A 24,674-nucleotide genomic window follows, 5' to 3' on the forward strand; every position below is an offset into this window, starting at 1 on the left:
AATTGGACTGCATGGGCTGAGCTTTAATGCCCTGTCCTAACCACAGCTTGTAAGAAACAGACAAGAGTGTGGGAAGTCACAAAAAAGGTGTTTTTTATTTCCATCCTGTTCTCTCAAATTAAACGGCAAAAAGATCTGAGAGGGTGTTTCATTGAAATATTAACACAGGTGATCAGAAAGCTACTCAGGCTTCATCTGGACTAACTCCACTGACACTCCCGCAACCTGCTCTGTGTTTCCGACTGATTCAAACCAGCAGACATTTAAAAAAACGGAAAGGCTCCCTTAATTTGCACCATGTGGCTAAAGAGAAGAAAAGAGAGTGAAGGTATCAAAAGTTGGTTTCCTAGCTGGTTCACTAGACAGTAATTGAGCTCACACCAAGGGATAGACAGCAGAGGTCAGGGGACAGGAGGCGATGGAAGTCTTTCCAAGTATCTGTGGCTGAGAATAAGAGGATAATAAAAATCCTCAGGTGAAAAGCAAATGACTTTCTAACAGAATAAACTTTTCTGGGAGAGAACAGAAAGAGGATGGTGCTGGATGCAGGTTTTCTCATTTGTTTGAAATGGTTATGAATGAGTGCAGTGGCCCCGCCTCCTCACCCCTCACCCCTTTCCTTTCAACCCCCCAGATGCTGGCCCTGCCCAGGATAAAATGCAAGACAACTCAGACGGTGCCTCCACAGAAGAGAGAACTTACTGACTGACTGACTGACTGACTGACTGACTGCACACAGCAGAGCATGAGGCCATTAGCTTGCTGCTTCACCGCCCTGTGCTAGCTGACACACTCTCTCAGACTGCCACTCACTCTGACACATACAGACACACGCTCACTGCCTCTGTCTGTGTCGCAAACACACACCGGTTCTCTCCCTCCCATACTCACTCGCTTACTCACTCCCACTCTTTCTCTCTCCCTCTCGCTTTCTCTCAGTATCACACACTAACACACACACACACACACCCTAACACACACATAGTCACCAACTCTCATTCAACTCCCTCTCAGCCACGGGTCAGCAGCTCAGACAGGCACCTTGTTACTATCTAGCTGGAAAGAGCAGTGCATTGCAAGGTGCACACACATATACTTAAACATACACTCACAGAAACACACATATCTATGCATACTACACACATGCTGACACACACAAATGTGCACCCTCATCCTCTTCCCAGGACTTCATCTGTGGACCAAGAAAGAAGACTTTAGTCCAAGAAGGAGGAAAAACTGAGAGACAAGGAGCAACACTAAGAAGAACTTTTAAAGGTGGAATCATAACATGACAACACTTTAAAAAAAAGTGAGACTGGACAAATGCAACCAAAAACAAGACTGAAGATGAAAACTTTGACAAGCTTGTTGCTGTAGGAAGGCCTGCTGTCAGTCCAAAGAAGATATTGGTCACCAGGGGCATCCAGAAGATCTGCTGTGAGTGACATTTCCCTCCCTTCTCTCTTCGGGATTCCCACCCTCTTGTCATCCCCCACACTGGGACATCTACCGATAATCAGCATGCCTACAGCTTGGACAAGGTGCACCTTGGGAGTCTGACCCACCATGTGCAGATGGACGCCATCCGTAGCTCATCTCTGTCCTGAACTTGCCCTTGGCACTACTAGTACTACAGCCTATACCGGGCAACCTCTCACACTGCCCAGTGCAGCCTCGGTTTGCCTGGCATGCTTCACCCTGCTCCTGGTCACCGCTGGAACTGCCACAGGGGCCTGCCCCCCTGGAGTAGGGCATGAACCCCTTCAGGTGCTGGCAAGTGGCATCAACTGTTCATGGACACTGGAAAGGCACACTCGCAGTTACAATCACCTAGAGGGTGACGTCCGACTACGGCGACTTTACTCTGCCAACAAGTTCTTCTTGTGCATTGACAAAACCGGCAAGGTGGATGGTACTCGGCGGAAAAACTACGCAGACAGTAAGTAGCTGGCACAGCGAGAGTGCATCTGTATCTCACATGTGTGTTGGGTGTTCACAGAGCAGTCAGGATGTTCTGTGACGTTCTCACTTTTATTGTTATGGCTGGACTTTCTTATCTGTTGACTTTTATAGCAGTTCATGGGGATATCCCATGGTTATACCACTGCTAAACTATTTGTGTCTTGTTTGGAGCATGAGAGAAGCGTTACTAGGTAAGAAGGGAATACCCTAGTGTGGATTTAGGCTCCTCATGGGACAGTCGGCACGGAGTTTACTAGACGGCTGAGGAAAGACATTGTGCATCAGTTGGCAGTGCAAACTGGGTTTGGAAAAAGGCTTCAGTTTTACTGGGGATTAACTTGTCAAAATTGTGATGAAAATGCATCGGTTTGTAAGTAGTATATATAAACGAAAACATAATGCAAACATAGATTTACATGTGTTCTTAAGTTTCATTGGTAAAACTACAGCTTAAAGCAGATTTAAACTGCTGAATATAGAGCTTATTCTTAAATGAGTTTTGTATGCCTGTGCACATGTGCATATGCAGTGACATCAGTGAGTTGGACTTGAGCATCACATTTTTCAATTGTACACATAGTTGTAAAACTCCCTTTAGACTCTGCTATTAGAGTGGCTCTGCCTCACACCTGATATCTTGCCTCTAGTTATCTGCCTGGACGGTACAACACTTCTCAATGTCCCAATTCACTATGTTCAGTAGGCAGTGGTTCAGATCCAGATTCATCCAGGTTATTCTGTTCCTAGGCCTACAGTTGATGCATAATCTGTGGTTCAGAGACAAATGAGAAGAGGTTGTTATACAGCAGCATTGCTGCTTTACTGTGTCCATCAATGAGTGTCTTTCAGACCATGACCAGGTTAGATGATCCAACTGGTCATGATCTGACCTCCCTCTCTGTTAGTCATTGGCTGACTGAGTGATTGGATAGACCTTAGAGATGTTTATGCCTTTGACGGTAATATTTATGCATTTGGTCGTTAATGCCTTTTTATACAAGTGGGTGAGTCAGAATTTTTCCACACAGCTACTGGGGGCAGGAGCAGCTGATGCATCCAGCTAACAGGCCAGCCAGTCTATTGCCACTGTTTCAATAAGCGTCAGGCTGCAGACTGGTTGACATTTGTTACCCTGTTGGGATTAGTCACCTGGCAGAATCTTTTAAAACCACACACACTGGTAAAAGTTCAATTTTGTATGAATTATTACTGTGTTAAAATTTGGACCTGTGAGTTTAACCAAGTTTATACCATATTAGTGGTAACAGCACATAATAAAACCATAATAAAATATTACTCCAAACTTCAGTTAAATTTGACACTTTAGAAGCCCTGCTGGAAGACGGGTAGCAATGTGGCAGCATGAGAGTGTATAAATTGTAACATGAAAAGCACAGAATGTTTTTTGAAAAGACTAAATGGCTGAGGATTGTGAAAATCATTCTTTTCCTGCCATAGTTGTGCCACTTATTCTTAGGTACATGCCGAAGCTTTCTATGAAAAACTGCAGTCCCTTTAAGTGTAATGTCATCATACACTTTAGCCATCATCCTCTCATTTCCTGTGGTGGAAAGAACGATTCTTTCTAAGCTCACACAGCGTGAGGGTGTGTACCTGCACTGTGAGCTCAGTGCCAAATCATGATCATGTAGGCTTTGCCTTAAATTTAATAAAATGAACCTTGTGGTTAATTTGTGGCTGTGCCTCACAATGAGACAACACTGGTTTAAGGCTATTTTGAGATCTCACGGTGGTTCTGCGCAAGGCTACCATTACTGCTATCATGCAGGAAGGCTTTCGATCAGTATTAAAGGTTTCTGACCCAGAGAGTTTCTTGATACTGATACAGTGGCCATGTGATAGACTCAAGTGGCTGGACAAGCAGGAAGTTGTACATATTTAATAGCAAAGCAGTGATAGAGATACTGGATCACATCATCATGGGTCTTACAGAGGAAATAGGATGTGTTTCTTTTTTATTATTTTATCAGTACTTCTGATATATAATTCTCTGTCTGCTTTAAAAACAAAAAATGTATAATGTAAACATGTAGATGTGCTTGCAGTACATATGAAAACACATGCATACCCACAGAAAACCTATACAGACACATACAACATTGGAGACACAGTACTATTTTTTACTGTACTATCTTGCATGTGGAAAACACAGCTAACCATCTTCAGCCTGAATGCAGTTTCTGCTAAACTCAGCCCAGCAGTCTGAGCCCATCTTCTGTCCTCTGTATTGCCCCTACACTCTTGTCGACACAACTATATTGCCCCAACAGGTCTACATACTACACCCAGGCCATGGCCCTCATCTCCACCCCACTCAGTTTTTCCAGCTCCCAACACCCTCCACTCAGGTGCAAAAACAGTTGGCATTAGTCAACAGCCTCTCCACTAATTGAGGTTGGAAAATATTGTATCAATCCCAATGGAGAAAAAGCATGGAACAGCTGAGAGAAGCGGTGAGAGGGAGAAAGCTGGACTTAGAAGGATGGAGGTTTTAAAAGATGAGAGACAGGGTTGAAGGGAGACAGGAAAACATGCAAAAACACACATGGCAATCAGTACATTTTTGTTTATCAGTCAATTTATTGAATTCCAATGAGGAATTACCTAAGTATGACATATTATTAAGGAATGAATAAGGAATTAGATATATTATATGTAAAGAGATGAAATTAAAATAGGATAGATAGGAGAAGCTGAATGTGTATCAGTTACACCTCAAAAGGGTTTTGAGAAAAAATGTCATGTTTTGTCAAGGACAAATGTGGACAATAGACAAACAAATCCAAAAACACTAAGGTTTCAGGCATCCAATCCTAAATTTTGTTATCAGAATGAAGCAAGTCAAAAGTATTTACAGGAACACATCTGTCAAACACAGTAGAACGATCGAAATCAGATAAATGGCCCCAAATATCATCTGACCAGACCTTTTGAAACCGCACACTCTAAGTATAGATTCATCTATATTTACACGCATTTGATTATTAAAGTTACTAAAAATAGCTTCTTCTTAGCTACAAGGAGAGAAAAAATACATTACTTTGAGGGAGTGAAAGGGAGAACCTCAGCATGTTTTTCTTTTGACCTATGGCAAAGCAGAAAATGATCGAGAGGAAAAACACACCCAAGTGTTTACAAAAGCTCCAGAGGCAGGTACGATCATATCCTGTCCCGGGTCATTGGTCATAACTTGCTAATTAGACGGTGTTACAGCACAACAGCTGTGCAGGCACGCCCAGAAACTGTTTCATGATCAATTGCAACTGCAAATCATACAGCTGAGTAATGAGAAATGCTTCACGTATAGTCGGATTCACTTCATTCTATTTGAACCTCATCTCATCTACTTGTTTTTTGGCATACCACATTGCATAGATTTTATTTTATCTTTATTTTTTTTCATCTTATTTTAATGGACTGTTGAACCTTGGGTGTGTATGGCTGAAAGCAACAAATGTTTGTGCAGCCTCTTAGCGACAGCCTGTTCACGCTTAGGAAATAAGGTCACCACACCACACTGCTATAATCACAGAAGTCACTTCATCTAAACTAGCTCTATTCTGCCTCTATACAGCTGTGCAACCTTCACAGCCAGGGTGTGTTGTGTTTACCAAATTTCTTTTGGTATACAACATCTTGCTGTTTGATGTGAGAGTTTTCCCAGTTCATGAGTGTATTTGACTTGGATAGGTCCCATGGGAAGAAAATCTTCCAACCCACTGAAATATGTTGTGGAAATTATTCAAACTTGTTGTAGACAGGGGAAAGTGTCACTCACCGAGGAGAGAGTGAGAGGCTTGAATTTGAAAATTGGAAAAGACGAGTGCTACAGATGACTACATCCACCTAAAAAGTTTTTTCTTTTTGCTGTTTTTTTAATCAGTTCTTCATATTTAATTTATGACTTTATTCAATAATTTATCTTTTTAACTGACATGGTAATGGATATTTTGCTGCAGTCAAAACTAAAGAAAACAACGGATTTGATGTAAATACCAAGAGCTAGTCATTACCATTTGTGAGTTAAGTCCTCTCTAAGTTCTCTACAAAGAGTAGATAGTTTTCATATCAGTGATTTTTCCAAATAAAGTGGCACCTTTAAAATGTAATAAATGTAAAGACTTTAGTAAGGACTGGGAAACATTTGAAGAGCTGTACTGTCAACAGTAAGAACTAGTTTGAGCAGTGCAACCCATTTTAATTAACTAATCAATTATACTCATACTCAGCATAATCAATTTTTAGGCACTGAAATATAAAACTTGCTCCAACCAGTTGTAGCAGTAAATACTGGTTACATGTGATGGACATTTTAATGCACTTCTTTCAGAGCTTGGTAAGTGTTGTACTTACTATTGTAATAGTAAAATATAGGACATTTAAGAAGACTTTATTTTCATCAAAGACATAATATAATCATACAATGGACCATCGCAGAACATTTTTTTCACATGGGCATTCATCTTTAAACCTCACATGTTTTATCAGTTCTGCAGTTGGGGGACAGATGTACTCACATGTCAAAGTGACAGACAAAATGTCTATTTTGCTCCATCGGTCATTTTAAACATAAGACAGGTCTTCCTGTCCTGGACTTTGTAGATCCTAACCGTGACTCACCAATAATTTTAGTAGAGCTCAGACGGGGAACATGTGACCAGCTCATCGTTGGTGGGGCTGGAGGAGCTAAAGAGGGAAGCACCTGGCCGAAGGCATTGCTTTGGTGTTTTCAATTGGGAGAATGCACATGTTAATGAGGCTAAGATAAAGGGCTGGGGTGTGCTCTGCTCAGTATTGAGGTGGAAATTAAAGGCTAGAAAAGTGCTGGAGCGTTTCCCGTTGCTCATTAGGCATTATACAAGGTTTCTTCTGGGCTGTCTCAACTGAGACGAGATTCGTGGACATTTTAGATGCCAACAGGAGGGTAAACTCCCACGAATCATGCATTTATTATCCCCACCAATGATGATGGTGCATTGCCTCATTTTGCGGGAGACAAATGAAAATCAGCCTTTTTCCAGCTGTTTACAAAAGTTATCGCATCATTGGCACATGCATGCATGGAGAACATGCATGTTAAATCCCTCTCTCAAACATCGACACTATCACTGTCCTGGGAACATTGCAGGACAAGAGGGTCAGTGTCACCCTAATTAGCCGAGCATCCCTGGTTTCTGCCATCAGGGTTTGATATTATGAATGGCCTCTAGAAATGTAACAATTAGTAGCTAACAACCTTTAGCAGCCTGGCTCTAGGTCCTCTGTGGGATTTACTGGGTTCATCAGCAGGTTTACAGAGTCTGATTTGGCAACAGCAGCTAGTTTCTTTATAACATCTCTCAGCTCTGCACATCCTGTGGGTGTGAAGGGAACACAAAGGAGAAGACTTCACAGTGCCAGTAACCAGCTTCTTGGACCTTAAAGCCATTGACAAAAGATTTTTGGACTTCTGCAAGACATGTAAATAGCAGAGACTAAAACAGTGTTAACATGTAAAATGAATATAAAGTATAATACAGCAAGTTTCAGGGTTGACTCTTTAAATATTGTTTGTAGCTGTGCAAGAGCAGAGATTTAGGATTTTTGTACAACTTTGTAATGAGCCACAGTTTACCACAAAGCAACATTGAACATAGTCACAGCCAAGTAAAGGGTTTTCCTTAATAAGAACACATCAGTGCTGTTATTTATTTATTTTTTTGTGTAGGTGTGTGCGTGTTGAGAAAGGTGTAAAATCATTACTAATTGCATCAGTTGGAAACAGCTGGCCAGCTAGTCTTAACACATGTTTGAAATCATTCTCCTGCAGGAAATACTCACCAGGAAGCTACAACACTCATATCTTGCACCATACCCACGCACATGCATGCACACATGCACTGATATTAACAGCCTATTGAGTGTGGGGAGACAGTCACTGCCTCAACGGCAGATAAACCAAGACAGATTAATGGCTTTGTTGTGACCCTCCCAATAAAGCCTCTCACCTCTCTGTTCGAACTAAGCCAGACATTATGTCTTGGAAGGCGTTTAACTGCTGGCCCAAGAAAAAAGAAGCTGAAAGAGAACCCCCACTGTAGACGAGTGAAAAAGAAACAACTTGGCATCCCTAATTACAGCTATGGCTCACTGGCTACAGCTACGGGACCTTAAAGGTGCTCAAATTTATGCTAAAATCACAAGGAGCATGGGTTTAGGACATAATAAAAGTAGGAATGCAATGCACCTGTTGCATTTAGGAAAAGTAAGGGGGTTCTCCTTTTCCTTAACCCACCAGAGCGCCTGGACTTTGAAGAGACTTTGGTTTCTCTCTTACCGAGCTACAAACAACACACACACAGACAGACCAACAACAACCTGCCTGTCAATCTTGTGGCTAAATATTGACTTGCTGTCAGGCAATCAAGTCACAAAAATCTTATGTTTAAAATGGCCTTTATGTAATAGACTGAAAATCTGTTCAGTTGTGACACCTCTGGGTGAAAATCTCTGGAAATAACATATGTACTATACTTAAATAACCACACCAATCTGTGCAGCAAATAAGATGCTGCACACTGGGGAAAGCTGCAAACTATCAAATTTTCCTTATCATGCAGACATTATATGTGCTAGTAGTTCTAGACAAGACGCCTTGTAGAGTGTAGCAGTTCCGTCAGATTGTAATGGTCATTGTTATTTATTTGAAAAGTAAGTAGATCATCAAGATGATTAGAATTCATCCAAAATGTCAAGTTGTTGAAATATTTCCCTAAAAAACAAAAATGGGGGCTCTAGAGGAAAAGTCAAGGGATCAGCAAAGTCAGTATAATTAATCCTGTGGGCACCATGAATATTTGTACAACTACAGTATAGTTGTTAAAATTTTGTTAACCCAAACTGTAGTAGCTGATCCATAGTAGCTCATCCACCTTTTAAGATGTAAGAACTTCCTGCAACATTTGCTGTATAAAGAACATCATTATTTTTAGACCAGCATGTCTTGGTTCATAACTTTTATCCTACGGACCTAGACAAAGAACAAGGCAGTGGCCTAGAAATAAAGGGTTGCTGGAGTTTTACCTCTGAAAACATTTACCCGATGATTATAAGTGGAATCTACCCAGACACAAAAAGGCAAACAGATTGAAGAGGCATTTTGTGAATCTGATGAGTGACTCATTATTATCATCAATAACTCTGATCAGATTTCAGTTTTAAAGACCCAAAGTAAGATTGGAGTAAATGAATTGTCTGCATTCCAGTTGTAGTGCGCAGATTGGAGTTCACGATTGAATATGGGCCACACACAATCTAGTACTCCTGGGATGCAAACCATATGGACTGACAGCTGGGTAGAAACAGGCTGCGTCTATCTTGGATTAGACCTTCAACTCAAACATTTAGATGTTCAAATGAAATTTGACTAAAAATCAAACAAATATTTGGTGTTTGGTATTTTTTGTTGTTCTTGGTTAACTGTGATAGATTTCTTGTGTCCTGGACATTGAAGCAGACAAGTCACTGTCTGGACTGAATAACTGTATTGCAAATGCATTTCCTGAAAGGAGAAAAAGATAATGAATGCAAATGTGAAAGGCTAAAGACAGCGATCCCAGTGCTGTGCATACCGACAGGTTGAAACCATACAGCATATTCTCGGAACTGCATTAAAGACATCCATTCGTACCTGCTTTCTATCTCTGAGGCATTTCACTAAATGAACACGAGCAGGATGTGAGTGGCGTGTCAGGCTTCTTTGAATGTGTGTGTGTACCTTTTGAATGCATGTGCCTGTGTTTATGCTTGTGCCATTGTGGGAGCATGAAGTGGACCCTAAACTGAAAAAGATGTGCATTTCCGTTCCCTAATGGCTAATATGAACCAGACCTTACCTTGCACTCAACTCAGACCCATGTATGTGTATGTGTGTGTGTGTGTGTGTGTGTGTGTGCGTGTGTGCTTGTCTGCATGCATACTGACATGTGCAAGCTTGTGTACTCTTGGGTGTTTTTCTCATCTGCAAAGCCATGCTCCTCAGCATTGCAGTGCATCTGAGGCGGAACAGTCCACATCAACAATCAGACCACTCCTATAACGACACTGAAATCTTTGTCCTGAATGCAGCTTTCTATTTCACAGAATGAAAAAGTGGACATAACATCTTAGCATTTATCTGTGACAATCCCCTCTAGCTGTGTGGTTCATATTTTTGAATCAGTCAGGAAGAAAAAATTGCAGTTTTCATAGTTTTTCTGCTGGTTACAATCTGCAGTCAACCATAACCAAGTAGGCAGAGAAAATATTCACAGGTAGAATATTTTTATGCTTAAATTTGAAACTTCGAGCACAATTTTGTATCCATACCTGTTTTTACTGTAGATATATGTGTATATATAATCTCTCTCAATACACCTTCTACCTTTCACCTTTTACTATCATCTCAGCTTTCTTTTTGTATCCCTTTACATATCACCATTTCCCTCCTGCTGTCTCCATTTCCCTTCTCCTCCCCTGCTGTGGATAGTATTGGGGTCAGGGTCCTTTGGCCAGTGGAGCAAATGACAGCTCTGACAGGGCCCTGATTTCACTCTTGTGCCTTCTGTCACCTTCCAGTATGCCCATCTCATTTTAATAATGGAAATATGGGGCAAGCTCAGGCCACAGAGAATATTCTGTGTTTTGGTACTTACTCACTGGAACCTTGCTGCACACCTGAGCCACACTTATACTTGTCAGTATTCTCCAAACTAAATCAGGTTTGGTTTGTTTAGTGAGTGTTTTTTATGCAGAACTCTGTCCACAAAAGACAAAGGGCTGAAATGATTGACAAAGTCCTAGGAATAAAATATTAGGAGGCAACCATGACATCATGTTTATGGCATATTCATGTTCTGCTTTCTTTACTCTACAGTTGACTTCAGGGGATGTGAGGTGTCCATATTTGTTCGCTACTGATATGATATAAATGTGGAATGAGTGAATATTTCAGTTAGATAATGTAAACAAAAATATGCAAAACACCCATATTTGATTTTTGGTGTATGTGTGTATGACCAGCCCATACACATTCATGCACACATACTTTGCTGAAGTGTGAGGTCAGGTAAGTGCTTTTATTAATAGCTTCTACAATCATCTTGGATCTTAGGGTTATTTGCCTTTGTAGACACTGTGTTTAACTGACAATGACTGCTGGTTTGGTTTCGATTTAGCTATTGTTCAACAACTGGTTATAAAGCTTTCTACTTTGAGTCCAGTGAAGAGGAAGGTAGGAAATCAAAAACAAGATTGTCTTCTTCTGATTATGTTTCCACTCTGGGTGGCTGAGTCAGGTCTGGACAGCCAGTAAACCAGCCACAAATGCAACAAACCAGCTTACTGCAATTTAGCGGCACAGGGGAATGACCTCAGTCTAATGTGGATTCCACTATCCTGACTGCCCCTCCCAGGGTACCAAAGTGCAGGAAACTGCAGAAGCCATGAGTCACAATGCTCTCAGCGGGCAGATCTGTTCGTAACTATCTGTGAAGCCTTTGATAACTTGCCGTTAGCTTGTTACGGATGTGATGCATGATTGGGAGGCAGTTTGCCCTCCCCATTTTCCCTCCCTGATTAAAGAAAAGGCCTCTTGGTTGGTAATATTGCTGCCCTTCAGTACCACACAGGCACCAACAAACAACCACAGTGCACACAGAGCTTCGTTAACCTTTTTCACCTCTGCTATCCATCAGCATCACCACAGCAGCCTTCCACCCACTTCCAAAGGTCCTTTGCCCCCCACCATGCTTGTAAATATGTGGGTTGATCAGTGGAGGGTCTTTGCTCTCTGATTCAGAAAGCTGAACTGATTGATGCTCCATTACATCCAATCACATAACATGCCTAAGGAAGTTTTTAGTCAGAGGTAGAACTACCATGGAGTAGTAGTCATCTTTCGCCTGTCAGCAATGACAGCTGAGATTTTTGTGAGCTTCTTGTTGTCTTTCAAGTCACACTATTGCTGTTGCTGTTTCAATGACTATAATTTTGGACAGTAAAATAGTTTAAACACACACATTCAACTTCCTCCCCACACACAAACACAGACGTATCCAGATGTGGGTGGTGATTCTGGAGTATTGGGTCAGTCTGTCTGGGGATAAATCAGACAGACTAATCTGCCCTTTGAGGGAATGGAGGGTAATTGGTCACATTTGACCCCCTGGTCTTGCGGACTGTGGGAACGCAGGCTTTATCTACCAGCGGTAATTGGCTAATGAAACACTTCCGTAACTCCTCCACTAGATTGTCATCCACCGGTTGCGATAGGGTGAGGCATGTGTGTGTATTTGTGTGGCCAGCAGAAGTAGCCAAGAACCATGTGTGTGCAGGCGAGAGTGTGTGTATAGTACAAGAAAATGGCAGGATGCGGAACTCCCTGTGGCCATCTTCACAATTTTATCAACAGCATCAGTCTCATGATGCCTGCAACATTATGATACATTGACAGAAGACACATTAACGGTTGTGTGGTTGCCATTACAGCTTAAATTTAGGGTTGAAGAAGAAATGGTTAATGTAATTCAAATTTAATTTTTGACCCAAGGCAGGGATTTTTGTCCAGCGCATATCTGATAATATAGTCAGAACATGACTGAGTATTTTCAGAGTCATGCTCTAAGTACCAGGATCCAGAGGTGATGTAGTACAGTCAAATCCTTAAATTTTGCTCATAAATTGTAGCCATTTTGTTTGATCATTTATCTGGGCAAAGTCATGTCGACATCAATTGAAAGATAAGAAAACCAGGGTGGGGGGATTGAGGCTTGGGGGTGGAGGGACACTAAGAAAAAAAAGGCTAAAGTTACTTTGGTGAGACAATGTCTCTGAGGTCCCATCAAATGAGCCATTCATAGATACAGGCCTTCCAGTTTGTGGAGCCAGGGAGAGACTTAGATAGAGTGGGGCCCAGGGTGGCCTTGTCTTTTTGTCCCAAGCTGACCCCTGCTCTCCTGCCTGGCCTCTGTGCCCCTCACCTGGCCTGTCCCAGCACACTAGTAACAGGATACCTGTAATTTGCTCTAATGGCTTTTGAAAGACCTGACTGGGCTAATCCCTGGAGTACTTCTCCCAGCAGCATCGCATGAAAAGGTGGGGTTAACAGGGCCGAGTGCGAGTTCTGAAAGAGGACCAGCCTCTGGATTGTGTGTGAGAGAATGTCACCACTTGTGGCTGGGGCCAGGACAGAGCAAGTCTGGGAGTCAGCTTTCAGCAGATCACCACCATGTGGCTCGTTCACAGGCTCAAAAAAACGCAGGCTTGTAGAGAAGTAGAGTGTGCAATCTTTACACCTTCCACAGTGGCTGGGTCTTGTAGGCTGGGGGAACAGCCCGCACACAACTTTGAGAGAATGCACTTCAAATTGCATCCAGATCCTGTTTGTAATTCGTCCTAAGGTAGTTCTTGGTGGATGATATTTGGCTATTCAACAACAGAAGGGACTGATATTTCCAGTACTGCAGAGCTGCAAGAAGTATGGAAATAAAGAGGGACTGGTTTGACATGACATTTTAGTTGCTTAAAAAGCTCTAGGTAAAGAAAAATAACTGATGTTAAATATTACAAAGCAGGTGGCGTTAGATTGCAAGGAATTTTAATGGAGAATGTTCTCTGTGGCCTATATTGGGCTCCAAATGGTTAAGTCACAGCCATTTGTGATTAAATCTGTTTGTACAGGAGGCTGTACCTGACTGTACCTGATCAGAACAATAATAATAATAATGATAATATGCTATTCCTTAATAAAAGGCATTGGCCATTGACTGATTAAAAAAAACAATCTTATCAGTCTCATCTTTGCTGTCACACCTCCAGAGATTTTAATGGAATGTGGGAACAGCAAGTGATATGTGGACAGGGAAGACTAGCTTTCTGCCAGCCGTTCCTCTTCTTTCTTTCTGTCATCTCTTGTTTTTTTGGATGGAGTGATATATAAGGGAAGGTACTAACAAATACACAGACACATGTACACCATTCTCAGTGTCCTACTTCCTGGAGGTACTGTAGAGAGGACATTGTATACAGTAATATTTAAATGGAAGCCCATATGCACACAGTGTGTACAGAGTGATTTCAAGAGTGACAGCATGTTTAGATCTGTAAACATTCAAGTGTGTAAGAAAGAAAAAAGCCACAAAAAAGGTGCAGGCATGCTCCTGTTTCTTATTTCCTTTGTTGTTACTTTAATTATGCACTTTTTACATTTTGTTTGATCAAAGCAAACATGAGTTGAGTTGAAGGATTTCTAACTGTCCAGGAATTTAAAGCTAAAAAGGGCAAAAGAAACATTGTTCAGACCTCCAGAAGGTCTGAGCTCATTTATGAACAGAATCAAATCTCAGGGCCATGTTTTGCAGCATGGTGGCTTGAATGTGCTGCTGATGATCAGACTGAGGGTCACTTCATTTCATTACTAACTATTTGGGAGATTTGACTTTATTGCTTTTTTGTTATTGTTTTCCGAGTGTAAGAAAGACTGCGCTTTATACCTGTGGGCTATGCATGTTGTTTGTGTGTGCCAGCCCTTTGTATTTTTTTTATTTATAAATTATTTGTGTGTGTGTGTGTGTGTGTGTGTGTGTGTGTGTGTGTGTGTGTGTGTGTAAACAGTCCAGCCTGGCTGGAGACAGGAGTGAGAGAAGGGGTGATCCAGTCAGGGAAAGAACTAGACTGAAACAGAACTCCTATCCTGTTTTTGAATATCCCTCTGTCCCTCACTTTTTCTCCACCATCGTAGAAAAGTGTGGGACAGAGCAATATTCAAAAACAGGCTAGCAGATACGATATAGAAGGAAAGACAGACAGTCTGTACAGTCAGTTTCTTTGCTCAGCAACAGAGGACCACACACGCACACACACACACACAGTAGTGCAGAGCCGCTGTCACAGCCCTTGTTAAAGAGATTGTAAATATTATATTATTGTCCAGAATTGGTAGTTCCATCAAACCAATGCGAACATTCCATCATATATATTTTGAGCCTGACCACTTATTCAAACAAAAATAAAAGGTATCATTTCATCACAATGAGGAGGGTGACTCAACCAGCATGTTTTTCTATTAATGAAAAGGAAATCCTGAGCGAAATCTAAACTTTAACCAAAATAATTGAGTCTGTTTTCAGTCTAATAATTCAATTTGTATGTGCAAATCTTAGAGTGAGGAGCATAAGTTAAACATGAATCCTTCTCTGACCTTAATTAAAATGTTACCTTAATTAAATGTGACCCAAACTTACTAAAAGCTGCACAAAACCGAACTTTGCTCATTAATTACAATTGCAAACAACAACAGGGCTTGTTCTTTTAGGTAACAACTACAGATAATGGTCATGACAATGCATTGTACAGTTGGCGTAAATGGCGTAATATTTCCAGAAAATGAATTTGTAAAAATACTACATTTAATTTGTAGACTAAAGCTGCAATGTCAAAAAATACATCAAAATATACAGCTGCTCGTCAACATTTTAGCAGTTGCATAGCTGAAAATATCTGAGCACAAAAGTAATGAAATCAAAGGAAGACCTCGTTTCATGTTATTCCAGGGTGGAGAATCAGTGTAGCAAAGTGATGTCAAAGCAGGAACTTTTGCCTTTGAAAACATGTGTAAAACACCTGCTCTGACTTTTTACATCATTGCTGTGTTTGTACATCATTGCCAATAAACCAAATATTGTTTACATAGCTATTGTTATGTCAAAATTTATTTTATTTTATTATTTGGTCAAAAAATAAAAAAATAAAAAGATGTTAGTGTACGTTGCATTTTTAGAACTTTACCACTGAAAACTTGCCGCAGCTAAAATGAAAAATATAAAATAGTTGCAAGCAGTTAGCTGCAGGGGAAGTAATGCAACATGGTGCACCCAATGCATGCTGGTAGAAGAACACACAGGTGCAGAAGTGAGCATGACATTAAGCAAGTGGAGAAGAAAAGAGGAAAAGGTAATATACTTCAATTATTAACTACTTGGGTTGTATGTTTGCCAGCATGCCTGTAATTTAGCAATCAGTTACTGTGCTGACTCATACTGTCTCAGTCTCGGAAATATCAGTCAGGACATTCCACACTAACAGCTGGTGCATTTGGTGAATTTGTCCCAGAGGCCAAAGGTTTGGTTGGTACAGCAGAAAAACCACTGAAGTCATGGCTAATCAGGGGACTGTGTTTACTCTTGCTCTACATGCATTTTGATGATGTTTTCTGTATGATTTGTGCATTTATATGCTGCGACTTCATTCCATCCTCTGGTTTCAACCAACCTTGAGTCTACTGAGGACTGTACTCTGTTTAGACACAATATGAAGATGTGGAACTGTTGGGCATCAGGCATACGCATTCATGTTCAAGTTTGTTGACATGTTTGGTCTGAATGTACAGTTCACAGGGTCATAAATTTTGTTTTGCATGCTGATGCAAACATGGGAAGAAGAATTTATAACACATAGACCATTTACTTTAATAAACTTTTGTAAACATGGAGTGCTACCTAAATGTATAAGCCATTGTTCTGGCCCAGTTATAAATGATTGTATTAAACAGTTTCATTTCCCTTGCTGACCTAGGGCAGGTGTGCTGGAAACTGTTCTAAATCCCATTTCAAAGGAAATAAAATGCACTGTAATATTTAACTGCAGAATGAAGATCAGTTTTCATATCAGCTTCTTGCTGCAATGAGATCCTCACCAAGCCAGTATCATGTGCCAGGGATAGAGATATCAAGCTTCTGGTATATGAGCCTTCTGACAAAAGGGATTCCTTCATCCGTCAGCTGGCAATCAATATAAAGTCTGTTGAATTTTCTTTCATTCACACAAATAAAATTGAGTTATGCATTATTTTGCAATTTAAAAAAATCATTCTCAATTTAAAATCATGTGCAATATATAGAATTTTCAGACAGCACAGTTGTAAAAAAGAGGTTAGCACACTGATCATCTTTTGCTCTCAGAGTCACTGAAACAGAAGCGGTGATTCTTGTACTGACACGCCTTTGATTTCACAGTGCTGTTGTAAAAGCATAAACAATAGCCTCTCCCCCAAATCAAGGTCATGGTTACATTTTATGGCCCATTAAATGACAGTACATTGGAATTGTTCAAATCTGTTTGGCTGTCTTTCAGACTGCAGGGTGGAGTGAAAACACAGCAATCATAATGTTTTTCTGGCTGCATCTCAGGATTTCAGTTTCTTTTGCATGCTGTCATCTCCACATGATGAACTGGACAAATAGCTGTAAGAGTGAATATTGTCATTGTCCTTCCTTAAAGGCAGTAAGAATGTTAAACTACATGAAAACAAGAAAATGTTTAAATCTTTCCTACTTTTACACCTTTGCACCAGTTTCTGAGTAAAAGCTTTTCTGTTTCCAAGAGAAATTTTTAGCTGCAGCTTGATGCTCTTAGACAATCCAAATAGCTCTTCAGCTGAAGCATATTGGGGCCCAGTGATGGTGGTTTTAAGTGGAAGGACAGCGTCAGACCGCAAACACTTTTGACATGTTGTGTCATGTTGACTGTTTTATCTAATCTACATTTCTTAAATATAAGAGATCATGGCTTTAATTTGGTAAGCATGTAAATTGTAAAATTAAATCATCCTTCTAAACAAGTCTTTGCTAATGAGTTCGTATTTTACTGTACATAAAAGGGTTAAAGTTTCCATATCACGCCACCTGTGAAGGCCTACATTAGAGTGTCTGTTCTCATGGTAATCCCTCAAGGTGTTTAAAGCAATAGTGAGTGATGCAGCCTTTGTCTGCGCTGATACACACAGGAGGCTGCTTTGCCCAGTACCAGACCCTTCGAGGGGGTCATGGCAGATCAAAGGTGCTGGTTGCAGCCATTAGGCCCGGCAGCCCAGACCCACCATGAAAAGCTTGTATTTTGAAAAGAAGGGCAAAAGGAAAAAAAAACAACAGAGCCCTCTTCGTTTAAAAAGCAAGCAAACTGTGAAATAATTGAAAAGGTATGTCAATCAAGAACAGGAACACAGCGGGAACTCCAAGATTCCCAGGCTCTGCTCTGGTCGAGCACTAAGCCTTAGAGGGCTGCTCAAGGGGGCAACCCAAGAAATTAAAGATCTGAGAAAAGGGACAAAAAGAAGACAGGAGGAAAGGGGCAGAAAAATCTCTTTTTCTCACTCTCTCTTTGCTGAGTCTTTCACTCTTTTTTTCTTTAAATTTGTGATGGAAGGAACCATTTTGCCACACTTTGTAGAGCCCTATTCAAAATGCTTGGTCATTAATAAGATCTTGTCTAGCTCTTCACCTCTCAGGTGAGTAACAAAGACTTTTTGGGGAAAGCAGCCATTGGAGGTACTGGCCCCAACCACCAGACCCCCCCCAATCTTATAACCAGCACCTTCACCCTGTACTCACTCCCTCCTCCTCCCCCATACCATGAGTCTTACAAAAGGAAACCCCGTGAGAGTGTCTCTCTTTCCTTTCTGCCTTTTTTTAAGGTCAGAAAAGGCTTGAATGATCTGACGATGGGCTAACATCCAAAAAATGGGGGAAAGAAAAAAAAGAAAGAGTAAAAAAAAAGGACTGGGTAAAAGACTTTCTATGCTTTTAAAAATCCCATAGAGGAGAAATAAATGGCAAGTCCACAGTTGACTAGAGATGTATAGTGTGGGATTTGCTTGTAATGGCAGCGTGATCTTATTGACAGTCCCAGCCAAAACATGTCAAAGGTTAAGAGATCTTGCCAATTGCAAGTGGGAAACCAAAATAACCTTTTTCATGAGCTCAATAGGGCCATCAGTTGATACTTGCTCAGCAGAACGCAGCGAAGATGTGACCTTCGGTTTCCAAAGCAAGACAGGGACAAAAAGTTAATTTGTCTCTATTGATTCTCTCTGTTCTTTCTAATTATAATATCATTTAGGAGAAATATTTTTGGATTTTTTTTTATTTACCATTCAGGTTCTATAGCTATTACACCAGATGTACACAAGTCTCATCAGAGTGTATGTTATAAAACAGGTGGTCTAAATACAATTTATAAATTTTTACACATTATATTAGTTTAATTAGATTTTGTTTAAAAAGGTGATAAATCAAAACTCTGGACACCTTTTAAAAGACGTAGAATAACTCTAAATCTTTACAGCAATACTGAAGCACAATTCGTCCAATTTAGAAGATAAACATAGCATCAGCCTTCCTTCCACTAAACTGAACTTTACATTTGAGCTGTTAGAAAAGCCCTCTAATAGCTTGAAATACTGCACTCTGATTTCTCAAGCCTTGAACACAATGGAGTGACTTTTCAAAGGGGGGGACTGTGAGCTATATGGATCTAACTGGTCTTTATGGATGTGTGGTCAAGCATCCAGAGCTCACGTGATCCCTCTAAACAATGTGAAATCCTCATTTTATATCCTCAGATCTACTGTGTCTGCCGGCTGCTACATCAGTGAGTATGAATGACATGACAGGCAGGGTACCCATGAGACCTGAGGACAATATGTAACTTGCAATTGTTTTGCTTCTCTAAATGAAAATTCAAATCCCATTTTAACATTGTTTTTTCTTTTTTACTCCAAAATGTTTTTCTAATAAAATCCATTAGTAATTCTAACATACCAGTACTAATACTTTTGAATATGTTAGTGATGTTGGTGTAATAATAAACGTAATAAAGAATATGTGACCATTCACACTCAACTTCCAATGTCTCAGATGTACTCCACACACCGACTCTTCCTGTACAGTAAGTCAAACCAACAAGTAATGGTAATTTCTGCTGGCACCACTTTCAGGCACCAGTGGTTTTCATTGACCTGGACTAATCCCCCACAAATCCTTACAGGGCTTTAAATTAGCGGTCAGGCTGCAGCTAATTGCTTATGAGGCACTCGCACGCTCCAGGTACCACCATAGCACACCCGGTGTTTGTAAACACAGCTCATAAAGAGGAAGCTGCCATCAAAGTGTTAATGTTTCCTCAGGATCAGAGGCAACACAGGAATGATGGGGGTGCAGCTGGGCTGATACCTGGATGGCCTCGACTGAGGCGTTCCCTCCTTCCCTGCAGCTGTTCCTCCATTTACTCTTTCCTATCAGAGAAGAAAGACACTCAACAGGAATATGTGTTTGTTTACTTTCTTTACTCTTTGTACTTTGTGTCTGTACCTAAAGTAGATGACCTCACTTGGTAAGCGTGACTAGTGATGTTCAGAGCTTTAAAAAAAGAAACAAGTTGGAGATAGTTCCATGTTTAGTGGAACAAGAGCAGCAGATGTGTGTTTTGTGTTTTGGAGCCTTTCACATGTGCTCTAAGACCAGCAGCAGGAGTCTGCAGCCATCCTGTAGAGAACACTTAGTAGCATGAGTTATATGACATGCATTATATTGTTGTCACCTGTACAATATTAGACACAGTAAGGTTGTCAGATCCTTCTAAAGAATAGAGTCTGTCTTGAATACTCTCATTCCCATATTTATAAAACAAGTCTTAGTCACTGTAATTGCTTCTGTCCATACTGTCTGTAAAGCGATCCAATGTTAATGTGATCACAAGACAGAACATCCATACGCTTTATTTAGTATAAACATTTATTCTGAAGTTCAAATAACTCTATTATCAGGCTTCAGTAGTCTAACCAAGAAGGCACGTACACCAAATTCATGGTCATGGTTTAGCTTTAAGTTCACTCTTAGATTTTGTCTCCCATCTGTTTACATGGAATTATGTTGGAAAGGGATTTCTGCATGGCAAGGAGCAACTATTACAGGAAGCCAGAACTTCTCTTGTTAGACATACAGGTATAGTGGGGAACAAATACAGAAGTCAGGTGATGTTATAGCCTGATAGATGGATGAGTCTACAGCGTTGACTATGATTGTTCGATAGCAAGACCAGAAAAATACGACCAGGTTCTAGCATACAAAATGTATCCCATTATTTAATCCAAAGCATATTAAATCAAGCCTGTTTCCAAGTGCAGCTCTGCTGTTCTTTCCAAACAAAATCTAGATTTACACAAATAAATAAATAAGTCTGAAAGCTGCAGTTTAATGAGACCAGCACCTGCAAAACCCATGTTGTGACGTTTTTTTTTTTATTGCTGGATGGTTTTAACCAGCAAGACTGTTCAGGAACTGAAGGCACTGCCTTGTACAAGACTTGTGGTTGTACAGAAGCAGCAGGGGGTCAGTCAGTTGGGTGGCCAGTGGCCCACTGTTGCTTTTATGACTCGTTCATTTCCTACCAGCTTTGGGTCAATCTGTCCTTCGGCACCTTGATCTGATGCTGTGTTTACAGCATTTGTCCAAAGCCAACAATCCTTTTTCACATCTATCCAGCAGCGCCTAGCCTTTAAGCAGAAGGATTACATATTTTCTGTGTAGACTTGGTTTTCAGGGGTGTAAAAAGAAGATTTTGTAGTCGGATCAGATAGTGGGCCACATCAGGGTGCTTTTGAAGGTGTAAGTGGGCAAATCAAGCCAGAATAAAAACATTATAAAGAGAGCTTTATCTCAAGCAATTAGCTTCTATTCAGGACCCTGCGGTAAGCCTTCAGGTCATCTCCTAAACATCTCCCTGTTGTAGCCATGACAGTGAGTCTGTGCTTTTATTTCTGTATGAAGACAAGAACCAGAAAAGGAAACCACCTCAAAAAGGAACCACATGGGACTTATTTGCAATCAGTGCCCAGAGGAAACAATTAGCCCACAACTTTGCCAGCTTTTTCATGGGGTGAAGTGAGTTAGAGAGGCTGCTTAAGTGGCCAGCAGACACAAGTTTTGTGTCCTTTAGTAAACAACACTGGGTACCATCAGGATGGTGTAACATCTGGAGTCAAGAGGCTTTTATAGATGTGTGTGGCGGGGCAGACTGACCAGATGCAGGCCCATTCGCTGTGTATGTCTGCTGTCGAAGTGTGTATTTACAAAGTGTGTTTACAACATTTATGTAGTTCAAGATGGGGTCTGAGATTGGGATACATTGGTTAAATTCAGTTAATCTTATATGAGAAATGAACAGTAATACTTTCTTGCCTTTCTGTTATAATTGAACTCTAATACAGTATGTTGTCTTTGTGCTCTGAGGTCTGCTGGTCTTTTCCCAGAGAGAACTCAGGCCATTGTGCATGTCCTTGTGTGTGTGCGTGTGTGTTTCTTGTCTTGCAAGTCTGACTTCCCTCAGAGCACATGGCTGCTTGGTATTCTAATCGCTAATGATAGAGTGGCTTTTGATGGGGAAACTCCCAAAGCTAAGATGTCTCTAACCCAGACTCTTTTTCCCTCTTTTATTTTCCAGGCCTGATGGAAATCCGATCTGTCAGTGTGGGAGTTGTTGCCATCAAATCTGTCAGCACCGGGCTGTACTTAGCTATGTCCAAGAAAGGAACACTCTTTGGATCGGTGCGTATACAACCTGGCAACATTGTTTCTGAAGGTCAAGGTGGAAATGCTGGCAAGAGGAGGAGGGCAGTGGTGGTATACATGTGTAAGGCTGCCAGATGAGTGCCTACCCAAACATGTTTGATTCTGCTGAAGTGAAGGGAAATCTCAGGATTCCCCTACTGGAAAGTCCAGAGAGAGGTCAGAGTGTTTCTATCAATCATGACTGTGCACCTGGCTGATGATACCTGCAGCTTCAGTTGGCTTGCTTCACTGTCAAAATAGATACAGCAGAAAAAAGAAACCAGACTAGCAATGACAAAGAGCCAGCTGGGTTTCCTTAAAAGCCTGTGCGTGCCATCTGCCAATTGTTGTTTTGCACAGCAAGCTTTCAAAAGTAATCACCTCGCTTTGTTAAAATCAGCCACACAGACCTGAGGTGTGTAGTGTCTAGCACATGTATTTACATCTTGGAAAAAGGAAAAATCAGGGACAAGCAATCAGTAAGAGAGCAGAGATAAGAAAAGGACCTCTAACAAGCTAACACAGAAAACCTGAAGACCCAAGCCTTTGCTAAACTCTGAATCCTCCCATAATAACAAAAAAACAGGCGAATCACGCCAGGCTCATAGTATCACAGAGAGGGTCTCATTATGGCAACATGATAACGATCAAGAAAAGGGAATGCAGCAGAACCTCTTGTCACTACAATATCTTTCAAGACTCTTTGACTGAAAAGACTGATAAGAAGCCGTAACCACCCAGAGAAAAGTGGCTTTGAAAAGTGTTGACTGCTGGATTACATTCACAGATCAGTATACATGTAGAGAAAGCTCATACCCTAAAAACTGGATCAGGAAGGAGAGTTTTGAGTGTTTATGCATAAAGGTTGGTGAAACAGGTGCATTTTTTCCAACAAAACACAACTTAGGTGACAAGAAATGAAACTGTCATTCAAATAACAAGGTCTCGGGATATTTCACAGACCCATTTCAGTCCATGATCAGCCTTCACAGATTGGTCCCAATGAAAACTTTCCTCCGAGGTCTGTGGATTATCCTCAGTAATTAGAACATTGTTTCTGAAAAGGCACATGGCTGCTGGGGTCAATTGTAATTTTTCAGTGTTTTTGAACAACACAAGATTTCATTTACCTCCACTGTATCATTTCAATGAAGGAAGGATATATCAAAAAAGTCTGCATGGCTACAGGGGTGAGAGATAAGTGAGAGAATTTCATTTACAAGAACTCATCCTAATAAATACAAATACTTGGAAAATCTTTTATTGCAACAATGTCTTAACCTCTCCTGTTGTCTTCCCTCTGGCCACAGAAGACGTACAACCCAAGCTGCAAGTTCAAGGAGCGAATTGAAGAGAATGGCTACAACACATATGCCTCCCTACGCTGGAAGCATGGTGGCAGGCAGATGTTTGTGTCGCTGAATGGGCGGGGGAAGCCACGGCGAGGTCACAAGGCTCGAAGAAGACACCCATCTACTCATTTCCTACCCATGCTTCCCTCCTAGCTGCTCAAAGTTGAACTCTGGCAAATGGCTGGCTGATCTGTATTTTTGATTATTCAAACCTCCTGTCATATAAATGTACATTTGTTGAGGTCTGTAACATTTGTGGAGGTAGTATGTATGTACATTTAAGTTATTTTCTCCTTTTTCTAATGGTGTTTCGTAATACAGTCTAATACAATAGCATTATACTAGTTTCAGGCATCTGTCTGGCTACAGTATCTGTCTGTGTGTCTGATGTAAAGTGGTGTTTGGCTGAATTTTAGAGGACTGACGATGGACAGCAATGCCAGGAAAAACAAGATGTGGCTTGATACTGTAGCAGCTGGTACAGCCTCAGTGATATCCATCAACCTAAAATGACAAACTACAACTTTTTAAACAAAAAGACACTACACTGAGACTGGTACAAAGCTGGGCCATAGCTACTATTAAGGAGAATGAGGTCATGTCTTTTGTGTTTTTAAATTACATTTGGGGAGGTGGAGGTTGGGGGTTGTGGGCTGTTCAACTACAGTTAAAAATGTGGATAGAGTGGGTAGTCGTTTTAGACTTCATATTGTATTTATACATTATTAAACCTGTTTCATTTGCATCACATGTAGACTGCAGTTTCAAAAATTCCCATATTTGAATAATTATCACATGGGGATTCTTAGTATATATATGCACATTTGATATTTCTCGTAAGGCTACATCTGACATGAAAAATTGACATAAGAATTGAGAAATCTAAATAAATTACAAAAGAAACTGAGAGGACATGACCCCAGTGGTTCTAAAATTGGGG

General features: G+C 40.8%; 1 protein-coding gene across 1 annotated transcript; it reads left to right on the top strand.

Annotated features, from left to right (window-relative positions):
* Positions 1-1,032: 1,032 nt before the first annotated feature.
* fgf22 (fibroblast growth factor 22) lies at positions 1,033-23,887 on the top strand. The gene is made up of 3 exons (XM_026305218.1): positions 1,033-1,939; positions 22,276-22,379; positions 23,693-23,887. Exons 1-3 carry the CDS (start codon positions 1,567-1,569, stop codon positions 23,885-23,887), a joined length of 672 nt encoding a protein of 223 aa, XP_026161003.1. The 5' UTR covers positions 1,033-1,566.
* The last annotated feature ends 787 nt before the right edge of the window (positions 23,888-24,674 follow it).

This window comes from Mastacembelus armatus, chromosome 4, assembly GCF_900324485.2.
Source record: "Mastacembelus armatus chromosome 4, fMasArm1.2, whole genome shotgun sequence".
Classification (NCBI taxonomy): domain Eukaryota; kingdom Metazoa; phylum Chordata; class Actinopteri; order Synbranchiformes; family Mastacembelidae; genus Mastacembelus; species Mastacembelus armatus.